Consider the following 13,239-nt stretch of genomic DNA (forward strand, 5'->3'; position numbering starts at 1 on the left):
CTCCTTGCAGCTTTCTATATGAACCTAACAGCCAAGGGTACAAATACTACCGGCAAAAGCTGGAGGAGTTCCGGAAAGCCAAGGCAGGCTCCACAGGCATCCTCACAGCACCTGACCCCAGCCTGAAGCGCAAGTCCCCTCCTGAGGTCCCATCTGGGTCCTTGCCTCCAGCCACTACCTGTCCTGCCTCGTCTACCCCTGCACCCACCACTGCTACCCCCGCTCCAGCTGTCCCTGGTAAGCCAGCTTCCACAACCACTGTGAAGAGGAAGCGGAAGAGCCGGTGGGGACCTGAAGAGGACAAAGTTGAGTTGCCGCCTGCTGAGCTGGTGCAGAGGGATGTGGATGCCTCTCCCTCACCTCTGTCAGGTGGGCTGACTCCCCCTTCCCTGCTGTCCTTTGTCAGAAGGGTCTGGGTTCTTTTGTGGAGCATGTCTTTAAGTTTTATTCATGTTGTAGCATGTACCACAATTTCATTCCTTTCTGTGACTAAAAATCCGTTGTGTGTATATCATTCTCTCTCAGTATCCATGGGGATTGGTTCCACAACCCCCTCAGATAAGAAAATCTCAAAAAATAAGGAGGAGTGGAGGTATAGCTCAGTGATAGATCACTCCGTGGTTCATCCCAGTACCACAAAACAAATTAATGAAAAAACGAATAAGAGGGCTTAAGTCTGTGCATATTTAGTGCAAAAACAATTATTTTTCTCCTGTGGTTTGAATCACACAGTATTGAACCCAGGTTGGAGATTGTACCCAGAGCCTTCTCCCACATGCTAGGCAAGCGCTTTACCACTGAGCTTTACCCTCAGACCCCCTCACATTATTATATAGCTGTCCTAGTAGGTATGTGACTTTGATTTAAATCTTCTTAATGACCAATAATGTTGAACATCTTTTCGTGTGCATATTGATCATTTATATAGCTTCTTTGGACAAATGTCTGCTTTAGTCCTTTGCCTATTTTTTTTTTTAAGAGAGAGAATTTTAATATTCATTTTTTTAGTTTTCGGTGGACACAACATCTTTGTTTGTATGTGGTGCTGAGGATCAAACCCGGGCCGCACGCATGCCAGGCGAGCGCGTTACTGCTTGAGCCACATCCCCAGCCCTCCTTTGCCTATTTTTAAATTGGGTTGTTTATCTTCTTGTTGTGGTTGAATTGTAGGAGTATATTCTTTATATAGCCTGGACATTAACTTTTTATCAGATACATGGTTTGCAAATAATTTCTCTCTTTCTGTGGGTTGTCTTTTAACTTTACTATCTTTTGGTGCCATAAATGTATGTATGTTTGTTTATTTTGGAACAGGGGAATGAACCCAAGGATGTTTACACTGAGCCATATCCTCAGCCCTTTTTATTTTTTTTTTATTTTGAGACAGGATCCCACTAAACTTAGGACCTCCTTCAAACTTGGAATCATCCTGCCTCAGCCTCCTGAGCTGCTGGGATTACAGGCATGTGCCACTGCGCCTGGCTGAAAGTTTTAAATTTTAATGAAGTCCATTTTACCAATTTTTTTGTTGTTGCCTATGAGTTTTGTAGTTTTAGCTCTTAAGTTTAGGTCTTTGATCCAGTTTGAGTTAATTTTTATAAGTGGTTTAGGGTCCAGCTTCATTCCTTTGCATGTGGATATCCAATTTTCCCAGTAGTTTTTGTTGAAGAGATTATTCTCTCCCTATTGAATGGTCTTGACACCCTTGTAAAAAATCAATTCACCATAGATGTGAGGGTTTATTTCTGAGCTGATTTATATGTCTGTCCATACTGTACCATACTGTTTTGATTTCTATATCTTTGTAGTAAGTTTTACGATTGGGAGTGTAAATCTTTTTTTTTTTTTTTTCAAAACTATTTTGGCAATTTGGCATCTTCTGAGTTGCCATATCAATTTTCAGATGGACTTTTTTATTTCTGCAAATACTATTGGGATTTTATAGGGAATACACTTTGGGTAATACTGATACCTTAACAATATTTAAGTCTTCTGATCTGTGAACGTGAGATGTCTTTCCATCTATTTCTATCATTAATTTCTTTCAATAATGTCTCACAATTTTCATTGTATAAGTCCTGTGGCTCCTTAGTTAAATTTCTTCCTAATTGATTTATTATTTTGATGTTATTGTAAATAACAATGTTGTTTTTTCAGTTTTCAGATTGTTTGTTGCTAATGTATAGAAATACAGTTTTTTTCTTTTTTGAGGGGTGCTGACAGTTGAACCTAGGGTCTTGTGTGTGCTAGCCAAGCTCGCTACTACTGAGCTACATCCTCAGCCAATAATTGATTTGTGTATGTTTATTTTGTGTCCTGCACCTTTGCTAAATTTATTAGATCAAAGGGGTGTGTGTGTGTGTGTGTGTGTGTGTGTGTGTGTGTGTTTTGTATAACAAGATCATATTATCAGCAAATAGAAAGTTTTTCTTCTTTCTAATTTGAATACCTCTTTTCTTTTTCTTTCATTCTTTTTTTTTTTTTTTTTTTTGTACTGCGGATTGAATGTAGTCGTGCTTTAACACTGAGAAACATCCCCAGCCTTCTTTATTTTGAGACAAGGTCTCATTAAGTTCCTTAGAGCCATGCTAAGTTGCTGAGGCTGATGTTGGAGAAATCCTCCTGCCTCAGCCTCCTGAGCTGCTGGAACTATAGGCATGTACAATTGGGCCTGGTTCTTCTTTCTTTTTCTTGCCCAGTTGCTCTGGATAGGATTTCCAGTACCATGTTGAATAGAAGTAATAAAAACAGACATCTTTGTCTTATTTCTGATCTTAGGACAAAAGTATATTTAGTTTTTTACCACTGAATATGATGTTAGCTGTGATTTTTTTAAATTTTATTTTATTTCTTTGTTTTTTGTGGTGCTTTGGTATCAAACCCAGGGCCTTGCACATGCTCAGCAATTTTTCTACCATTGAGCTACTTTCCCAAACAGTGCTTAATAAATGGTCTTTACTGTCTTGAGGTTAAGGAAATTTGTTTTTTCTCCTCAGTACTGGGGGTTGATCCCAGAGACACTGCACTACTGAGCTACATCCCCAGCTCTTTTTATTTTTTATTTTCAGGCAGGGTCTCACTAAGTTGCTGAGGCTGGCCTGGAACTTGCCATCTTCCTGCCTCAGCCTCCCAAGTACCTGGGATTACAGGCATGCACCAATGTACCTGGTGAGGAGGTTCCCTTCTGTTTAAGTGTATTGGATGTTTTTGTCTTTGTCATGAAGGGGTGTTAGATTTTGTCACATGCTTTTTTTATAAAATATCAATTAAAATAATCGTGGATTTTTTTCCCTCTTCATTTTATCAATGTGGCATATTATATTAATTTTCATATATTGACTCATTCTTTTTTTTTTTTTGAAACATTACTTTTATTATTGGACTAAATGTTACGTTCTGCCTTGTGTTGAACGATTCCATCTATATTCATAAGGAATATTGGTCTGTAGTTTTTTCTAACTTGTAATGCCTTTGATATCAGGGTAAAACTAGCCTCATAGGGGCTGGGGTTGTGGCTCAGTGATAGAGTGCTTGTCTAGCATGCGTGAGACACTGGGTTTGATCCTCAGCACCACATATGAATAAATAAATAAATAAAGGTTCCATCAGCAACTAATAAAAAAAAAAAAAACTAGCCTCATAGAATGACCTGGAAATGTTCCTTCCTCTCTGTTTTTGTTGGAAGAGTTCAAGAAGAATTGGTGGATGTTTGTTAGACTTCACCAGTGAAGACTTCTGGTTTTGGACTTGTTGGTTGTTTGGTACTGGGAATTTAACTCAGAGGAGCTTTATCACTGAGCTACATCACTCAGCCCTTTTTATTTATTCACTTTTATTTTGAGACAGGTTCTCAGTTTGTTGCTTAGGGTCTCCCTAAGTTGCTACGACTGGCCTTGAACTTTCAATCCTCCTGCTTCCACCTCCCAAGCTGCTGGGATTACAGACATGCACCACCAGGCCCAGCTAGCTCTTTCTTTTTTTTTTTTTTTTTTAAAGAGAGAGTGAGAGAGGAGAGAAAGAGAGAGAGAGAGAGAATTTTTAATATTTATTTCTTAGTTCTTGGCGGACACAACATCTTTGTTGGTATGTGGTGCTGAGGATCGAACCCGGGTCGCACGCATGCCAGATGAGCGCGCTACCGCCTGAGCCACATTCCCAGCCCCTCTTTCTTTTTAATTGTATACAGTTAGAACTATAAAATTTTCCTTGTGGCACTGCTTTTGTTGCATACTACAAATTTTGGTATATTATTGCTTTTGTTTTAATTTATCTCAAGAATTTTCTAATTTGTGCTTTTTTCCCCTTTGACCTGTTGTTTGTTAGAATGTGTTAATTTCTGAATATTTGCAAGTGTTTTTTTTATTTCATTGTGACTAGAAAAGATACTTAGTATTATTTTCAAGTTTTCTTTTTCTTTTTCTTTTTTTGGTGGGGAGGGCAGTACCAGGGTTTGAACTCAGGGACACTTAACCACTGAGTCACATCCCCAAACTTATTTTGTATTTTCATAAGAGACAGGGTCTCACTGGGTTGCTTAATGCCTTGCTTTTTTTTTTTTTTTTTAAGCTGAGGCTGGGGCTGGGGATGTGGCTCAAGCGGTAGCGCGCTCGCCTGGCATGCGTGCAGCCCTGGGTTCGATCCTCAGCACCACATACAAACAAAGATGTTGTGTCCGCCGAAAACTAAAAAATAAATATTAAAAAATTCTTTCTTAAAAAAAAAAAAAAGCTGAGGCTGGCTTTGAACTCACTATCCTCCTGCCTCAGCCTCCTGAACTGCTGGGATTACAGGCATGTGCCACCATGCTCAGCTTTCAAGTTTATTTAAACTTGTTTTATAGCCTAAGATATGATCTGTCCTGAAGGATATTCCATATGCACTTGAGGAAACTAGGTATTCTGCCATTGTAAGTTTATGTGTTCTATGTAGGTCTGTTAAGTCTAGTTGGTTTATAGTGTGTTCTGTATCCCTAAAGATTTTTTATCTAGGTGTTCTATATATTGTTAAAAGTGGTATATTGAATTCTGTGATTATTATAGAATTGTCTACTTTGCCCTTGAATGCTGTTAATTTTTGTTTTGTATATTTTGGGGGCTTTGTTGTTAGGTGTCTGTATGCTTATACTTTGTTCTGTATCAGACCTTTTTCAATATATTATGTTAATCCACTGTCAGTTGTGACAAAAAATTAAAGCAGGAAAATTAAAGGAGGAAAGGAGGTTGGGGTTGTAGCTCAGTGGTAGGGCACTTGCCTAACATGTAAGGCACTGGGTTTGATCCTCAGCACCACAATAGACACATGTATATAATAAAAAAGGAAAGATTTATTTTGGCTCATAGTTTTAGAGGTTTCAGTTCTTGGTTGGCCATCACCTTGGGGCCTTTAGTATGGCAGAGGACATGATGGTGGTGGGAGCATGTGGTAAAGAAGACGGCTCACCTCATCTTGGCCAGGAAGCCAAGTGTGGGGGCAGGGTTCCACTGTGCCATTCAAAGCCAACTCAGTCCTACTTCCTGAAGTTTCCACTACCTCTCAGTAACCTTAAGTTATGAATCCATGTGTAGATGAATCCAATGATGAGGTCAGAGCCCTCATGAGCCAGTCATGTCTCAAAGGCCCCACCTCTGAACACTATTGCATTAGAACCAAGCCTTTGACACATAAGCTTTCGGGGGCCATTTAAGATCTAAACCGTAATAGCCATCTCATGCTGCCCGTCTGGCTCCCCACCTCCCCCTGACTTGACAGCAGCTTGACACTCAGGTGCGTAGGGGAGTCACATGCATCCTATTGCTTGGTGCCATCACTTCATTTGAATGATGAGGACAGGAGCCCCAAACAGAGGGCAACTCCTCCAGCTCATATGGCTTAGCCTCTTGGCCTCTTCACCCACCTCTAAGGGCCAGTTTCTTAATTGATGTCTTCCTTGTCCCAGGGGCCTCAGAGATTCCAGGTCAAGGAGAAAAGCTACTTACTGAATGATCTAAAGGACAGGCACTGGCTCCAGAGATTCAGGCCCAAGTTTATGATCTATTGGTCCATATTGTCCTCAGAAGGGGTTTGGGCAGCCCTCGCCAGAGGAGACCCATTGAGGGAGAAGGACCATGGGCTTGCTCCAGGCATATGACCCACTCAGGCCTCAGTCCTTGTACCTTCCCTACAGGGCTCCCCTACAAACCTTTGAGGAGGAATTAAAGATTAATAGGGGCTAAGGAGCAACTGTGGGCAATCCTCTTTTTAGGGTGTTGCTGGGGTTGGAACCCAGGGTCTCATGAATGCTAAGCAAGTGTTCTACCATCATGCTGTACCTTAGTCCATATAGTGATTTTTTTTTTTTTAATACCTGGGATTGAATGCAGGGTGCTTCACCATTGAGCCACATCATCAGCTTTATTTATGGTTTTTATTATTATAATTATTTTGAGGGAGGATCTTACTAAGTTGCTTAGGGCCTTACTAAGGTTCTTTTTTAAATTTTTTAGTTATACGTGGACACAATGTCTTTATTTTACTTTATGTGCTGCTAAGTATGGAACCCAGGGCCTCACACATACTAGACGAGTGCTCTACCTCTGAGCCACAACCCCAACCAGGGTCTTGCTAAGTTTCTGAGGCTGGCTTTGAACTTGTGATCCTACTGCCTCAGCCTCCTGAGCTGCTGGGATTTCAGGTGTGAGCCACCACACCCGGCTACATCTTGATTCTTAAGGGCAAAGCCCTAGCCCTAGTGAGGTGGGAGGACATGGCTCTTTTCACCTTCCCAGAGCACATACACCCCTGCTTGGCACATCCCCCAGGAAGCCACTGCCTGAGGGGTGCTTGTTTCCACCCCAGATGGGGCCATCACAGCATCTTCACATGGATCAGTGTTTCTGACTCCAGCCAAGTTCCCAAGCTGATGCCAAATTAAATGTCAGTAGCTTTGAGGATGGCTGGCTGCCGCCCCCAAAGGAGCGAATGGAGCCATACAACTGAGACTTATACCAGACTCAATCCGTGTGCATCTGCACCGGATATCTGTCAGCAACAGGGCTGTGTTTTGAGAGCTGGCGTGTGTCCCACACCCACATACACACATGCACATGTAGAGTTGCACATCTTAGCTCTCTTGCCTCTAGCTTTACAAAATCTTTGCCTTTAACCCATTAGCTGTGTGACGCTGAGTGAGGACCCAATCCTCTGATTACTGCTGTTTGCATATAGAACCTTTCTAGAGAGGTCTGAGGAAATGAAGTTCCAGTGCACATGTGCATGGCCACCGAGGTCCTCACATAACACATGCTAACAAATAGGACATGAGGACCCTTACTGCACTGCAGACCCTGCACCAGGTGCCTTGGGTATTTTTAATTCTTAGACCTGACAAATTAAGAAGTAGGACCTGGGGCCTGTGTGGCTGTTACCAACACTGTCCTGCTTCTTTAATTTCCAGTTCAGGACCTCAAAGGACTCGGCTATGAGAAGGGGAAGCCTGTAGGTCTGGTGGGTGTCACAGAACTCTCAGATGCCCAGAAGAAACAGCTGAAGGAGCAGCAGGAGGTAAGAGCACTGGAGACAGGGAACTCAGTAGGTGCTGTGGAACATCCTTTCTTGCCCCATGGTGCAGCAGTCATGAATGTGTTGTATGCTCACTGAGCCTGTGTGCATCAGGGCACTCAGTCAGCAAGGAGGCTTCCAGGAAGACAAGTACCCCTGTCAGCACATGCCACCCCTGAGGGTCTTCACGAGCCTGCAGCTGGACTTAGACCCCAGGACCTCTTACGCTGCCATTCAGCCTTTGGGCAGCTCTTGTGGCCTGTGCCTTGCAGCTAGAGCACTGCTTCCTACTGAAATAGTCTTCATTTCCTTCCATAGTTCCCTTGAGGGCCTATTGTAGAATAGTCCCAGTAGGGTGCCACAGTGTTTCTGTGGTGAGGGGCCTGGCCCAGTAGGGGGCTCCACAGCCATTTGTAGCCCCTGCACTGCTTTCCCAGGAGCTCAGGCTCCTGCCTGGCAGTCTCTGGGTTGTGCACCTCAAGTGCCTCTCTCAGGGATCAGGAGCCGTAGTTGCCCTTATTCAGGGGTCCTCCTTGCTACACTAAAGGTCAGGAATCCAGAGCACGTCCTAAGGCAGGACTTGTCTACCAAGGGGCTGGTTTTGGGGGGAAGCTGGCATCCTGCTCATGGTCATATTCCACACCCATAGATGCAACAGATGTACGACATGATTATGCAACACAAGCGGGCGATGCAGGACATGCAGCTGCTATGGGAGAAGGCACTTCAGCAACACCAGCACGGCTATGACAGTGATGAGGAGGTGGACAGCGAGCTGGGCACTTGGGAGCACCAGCTTCGGCGCATGGAAATGGACAAGACACGGGGTGCGCCAAGGCGCAGGGTCAGAGGGGAGAAGGAGGGATGAAATTTGGGGGAGCATGACTGGTGGGGCCTTGCCCTCAAGGCACTGTAGGCTCAGGTATTCCCACTCAGTGCCCAGATTCAGTCTCAAGTCTGTTTCTCCTGGCTGTGATGCCTTGGGTGAGAAACTCAACCTTTCAGTGCCTTGTTTCCCTCATGGTGAAAAGTGGGGATCCAAGATGAGTGTTCACTAGCATTTGATTGGAAAGCTTGGCACGGTTGCCTATGGCGAAGGGTGTCTAGTTGGTGCCTCAGGCCAGCATGTCATTCCCTGGAGGCCACACCAACTCTTATACCTGTGGTCTAAGCATCAGCTGGCCCACTCCCCTTCCTCCTCCCTCCTCTCACTTTAACTGCTTCTCTGGGCAGAGTGGGCAGAGCAGCTGACAAAGATGGGCCGGGGCAAGCACTTCATTGGAGACTTCCTGCCCCCTGACGAGCTGGAAAAGTTCATGGAGACATTCAAGGCCCTGAAGGTAAGACAGGGGACCCTCGCACCAGCCCCTGCTGTGGCCCAGTTCCTCTGAAAGCCACCTCACCTCACCTATTAGAGCCTGAGGTAGCCTTGGGCCCCCATGCTCACAGCAGAAGCCAGGCCCTCTTGCAGAGGGAGGCATCTGTTTGTGACAGACGGTGTCTGTGTGGGGAATTAGCAAATAGCTGCTCAGCTGCCGCTTCAGAAACATTTCCCTGGCTGCAGAGGAAATTGTGCCTCCAGTGGAGCCAATTAAGTGCAGTTTACAGGCAAAGCATTTCTCCAGCAGAAATCCCCCATGGACCTGACCTGGCCTCCACAGAACAGAGCTTAACATTCTCCCTGCTGCTGTTGGGCTGATGAAGTGAAATGGCCATGTGGTACATCCCATGTTGTCTTCATAAAGTCTTTTTAGAAAACTGGTCTCCCATAACCTCATCATTGACCACTTTTTTTTTTTTTGGAGGTGCTGGGGATTGAACCCAGGGGTGCTATACCACTAAACCACATTCCCAGCCCTTTAAAATTTTTTTTTTTTAAATTTTGAGATAGGGCAGAGGTTGTGTGGTTCAGCGGTAGAGTGCTCACCTATCATGTGAGAGGCACTGGGTTCAATCCTCAGCACCACATTAAAGAAAAAACAAAGATATTTTGTCCACCTATAACTAAAAAATAAATATTTAAAAAAAATTGAGACAGGGTTTTGTTAAGTCTTCAAGGCTGGCCTTAAACATGCAGTACTCTTGCCTTGCCTCCTCTGAGTGGCTGGCACCCAGCTTGGCCACATTTCTTAGCATGCTATTATGAATTATTTTCAAGCCAAGAATGGTTGTCATGCCTGTAGTTCCAGCTGCTTGGGAGGCTGAGGCAGGAGGACTGCTTGGGCCCAGGAGTTCAAGGCTAGCCTGGGCAACATAGTGAGACCATGTCTCAAAAAAATAACAAAAATAAATTGCCCTCAGAACATAAGGTTTTCTTTGCCAGTGAAGCATTAATCTCTCTTGTGATAGATGAAGTCTATACAACTTGTCACCTTGCCCCTTTTGACTTCACTGCCAAGGAGCTCAGCACCCTGAGTCCCTGGGGACCCAGAAAAGAAGAGTTTGATCTTTTCTTGAAGACTCTTCAAGTCTGACCCAGTGGGAGGAGGCAGATGAGTGGGTGGTTCCAGCATCAGTGAGCCCAAAGGCAGGGGGCATATCTGTGTGCTACTGAGGCCCAGGTGTGGCTATGGCCCTCGTTTGTAACTCCCACTACCTCACCCTGCAGGAGGGTCGAGAGCCTGACTACTCAGAGTACAAGGAGTTCAAGCTGACTGTGGAGAACATCGGTTACCAGATGCTGATGAAGATGGGCTGGAAGGAGGGCGAGGGACTGGGCACAGAGGGCCAGGGCATCAAGAACCCAGTGAACAAGTGAGTAGTGGGATGCACCCTCCGGAGCCCCACTGCCTGCTCCCACCCCACTGCACATAGCTTGCCACGCACAAGCTAGTGATGCAGGGAGGTTTGGAGGTCTGTCCCTCTCCCAACTCTGGGGACTTCTTCCTCCCCCAGGTCCCTTTGTGAAGGTACAGATGGGTCAAACCCTCCTGGGACTGCTGGTCTTGTTTATATTCTCTGCAAGCTAGAAACCAGTCCCAGAAATTAGTGGGAAACCTTCTGATGTGACCCCTTGCTTTAGGCGTCCCCTGCACTTTTGGCCTCTCAGTACTGTCCTTGAGAAGCTTCCCTGTCATCCCTAGAGCTGTGATAACCTACACTGTGGGTACTCCTTTCCTTGCAGGACTCTGGGGGCTGGACCACCTTTATGCCTCCCTTTTTGGCTAGTGTAGGCTTGTCCCTGCACAGATGTCCTTAGCCTAGCAGCCCACTATGAGTGCCTGAAAGTGCAGTTGTTGAGCCCAGGCAAGCCAGGCCTCTCTGTCCCTCTTTCCACTGGCACCAGCCCAAGTACCTGCTCACACTAGCCCATTACCTCTCTGCAGGGGCACTACCACGGTAGATGGCGCCGGTTTTGGCATTGACCGGCCAGCTGAGCTCTCCAAGGAGGACGATGAATATGAGGCCTTTCGCAAGAGGATGATGTTGGCCTACCGCTTCCGGCCCAATCCTCTGGTGTGTGCACCCTTGTTTCCCCTATCACTTGCTTCTTCCTGAGCCGTCCTGATTTCTCACGGTAGACTCCAGGGGGGTGGCCGGATCAACAGAAAGGTCCCTCCAATTCCTTTGCAAGCTAGGCCAGAAACCTCTAGCTCTCAACCTGCATTCGAACCCCCTCCTCTACTTAGAGCTGGCCCTTCCCGCTGGAGGATTTGAATTCAGCTGCCCCTGGATAGAGGAACTGCTCTGTGTCCTTTGCATTAACCCCTCCCCCTTTTATCTTTTTGGCTTCCCACAGAACAACCCCAGAAGGCCTTACTACTGAATATTCTGGTGAAACACAAGTCTACTTTCTGAACAACAGTCCCTGGGCTGTGGGATGTGCTGGCCTGCATTTCTGCCCATCCCTACCGTTGTTACGAGTGTTGTGCCATTTATTAAAGTCCCAGTGCTCACCCGCCATAGCAGCCTGGTCCCTGCCATTGTGGAACCCTTTCCTGTCGCTTAGCAGTGGGCTAGGTCAGGCAGATGGAGGCAGAACTTGTTCTCTGATTGAACCCAGAGACACTTTACCACTAAGTTACCTCTCTAGACTTTTTTTTTTTTTCCTTGTATTTTGTATTGAGACATGGTTTAAGTTGTCAAGGGTCTCACTAAGTTGTTGAGGCTGGCCTCAAACTTGTAATCTGGCAAGACAATTTCTCAAAAGCCCCCCTGTATCTGAGGAATCTCAGAGCACCACCTAATCCCTTATCTGTCCCTGTGGTCTGTTCCCCCTAAGCTTGGGTTGCAACTGAGGGGAGGACCCTTAGCTCTCACTGTAAGGAGACAGAGAAGGCTGCTCTTCTGCAGCAGACTGCAGGGAGGGGCACTTGGTTGACACCTGGCCACGCCTAGGCCCAAGGGTGTGTGTTTGGGACCTTTCAGCCTAGCACTGTTTTAGGAAGTTAGAGGAGGACAGGGTCTTTAGGCAGGACCTGCCTAGCCTTTGCTTGCTGGCAGGGCCCAGCACACACAGCAAATCACTACTGGTGATAAGCTGCAACCCTGGCTGTTCCAACTACTGGTTCCACTAGTGTGATGGTCATACAAGTCCCTGACCCTAGTTCATTTGGAGACCGCTGGTGGTTGGACACATGCTATAACATCAGTCACAGGATGGGGCTTTGGAGCAGGAAGTTTTAAGGCAGGAGGGTAGCCCAGGCCAAAGTGTGTGCCAAGACATCCCCAGCTGTGTCTGCCAGAGCTGGCATCTCATGTCATGCAGAAACCACTTAGGGATCTTTGGCTGCAGCTGCTGAGTCCCAGGTTGCATGGGGGACCCAGGAATCTGCATTCTTACCAGTTCTACAAGTCTGCAGACCACATGTGGTAGGCCATAGCCTGGGGATCTCTCCCATCTTCCCTCACACATCCAGCTACCTGGTGGTGACCCAACACCTGTAGGGTAGAGGGATTCCTCTTCTCAGGCTCGATGAACTCAAGCTGGAGTTGGGCTCCTGGGTCAGCTGTGGCCAGTCATTCAGCAAATACTGAGCACTAATTGAGAACCAGATGGAGAGCTGCCCCCAGGCAGCTGGTCTATTGGGGTAAGGTGATGTCAGTTATAGCTGCTTATTGAGGGCTGCAAAAGCTAATAACGGCTGGGGGTGTGGCTGAATGACAGCCTTTGCCTAGCATATGTAAGACGCTGGATTCCATCCCCGGCACCACAAAAAGGGAAAAATGGATACCAAGAGGAGCCAGGGGCTGCTGTGGAGTGTACTTCAGTAGGCCGAGGGACTGACAAAGTCTCAGAGGCAATAGCAGAGCTTAGGCTGCTGTGAAACGCCATCCTGTTTCCCATCTTTGAGTTGGGTGTGACACTGGTGGGCGTAACCCAGGTGTTTGTTTATGGGGTCTGCCCAGAAGGCAGCTGGCCAGAGCCCCAAGCACAGGTGTACCTCTCCGCAGCCAAAAATCCAGAAGACAGGACCTTGGGGCTTAGTTCTACACACCCCGTCACCCAAGTCACCTCTCCATTGAGTTCAGTAACCTGGAGGTTTGCCAGGTGAGGGCATGGACTTTACCCTCAGGCAAGAAAGGAGAGAGGCCTCCAAACGCTGTTCTCGTGTGCAGGTACATAGGGTGCAAGGTCAGTCTCTGAGACAACTGGGCACAGACACTCCTGGCTCTGCAAAGGGAGAAGTAGGGTAGGGTGAAGGGCAGCCTTGAGTAGGAGTTACTGGCACCTGCCTTAAGAGGTAAGAACATGGGCTTAGG

General features: G+C 46.3%; 1 protein-coding gene across 1 annotated transcript in view; it reads left to right on the plus strand.

The window, feature by feature from the left end:
• The window catches only part of Sugp1 (SURP and G-patch domain containing 1), a 31,173-nt gene extending 19,734 nt beyond the window's left edge, over nt 1–11,439 (plus strand). The window contains exons 8-14 of the mRNA XM_026390065.2: nt 11–369; nt 7,433–7,539; nt 8,186–8,363; nt 8,770–8,876; nt 10,145–10,290; nt 10,863–10,992; nt 11,276–11,439. Coding sequence (XP_026245850.1) covers nt 11–369; nt 7,433–7,539; nt 8,186–8,363; nt 8,770–8,876; nt 10,145–10,290; nt 10,863–10,992; nt 11,276–11,302 — 1,054 coding nt within the window. The 3' untranslated portion in view covers nt 11,303–11,439. The remainder of the gene's footprint in view (nt 1–10; nt 370–7,432; nt 7,540–8,185; nt 8,364–8,769; nt 8,877–10,144; nt 10,291–10,862; nt 10,993–11,275) is intronic.
• Nucleotides 11,440–13,239: the final 1,800 nt, after the last annotated feature.

This window comes from Urocitellus parryii, chromosome 3 (assembly GCF_045843805.1).
Source record: "Urocitellus parryii isolate mUroPar1 chromosome 3, mUroPar1.hap1, whole genome shotgun sequence".
Taxonomy (NCBI): Eukaryota; Metazoa; Chordata; class Mammalia; order Rodentia; family Sciuridae; genus Urocitellus; species Urocitellus parryii.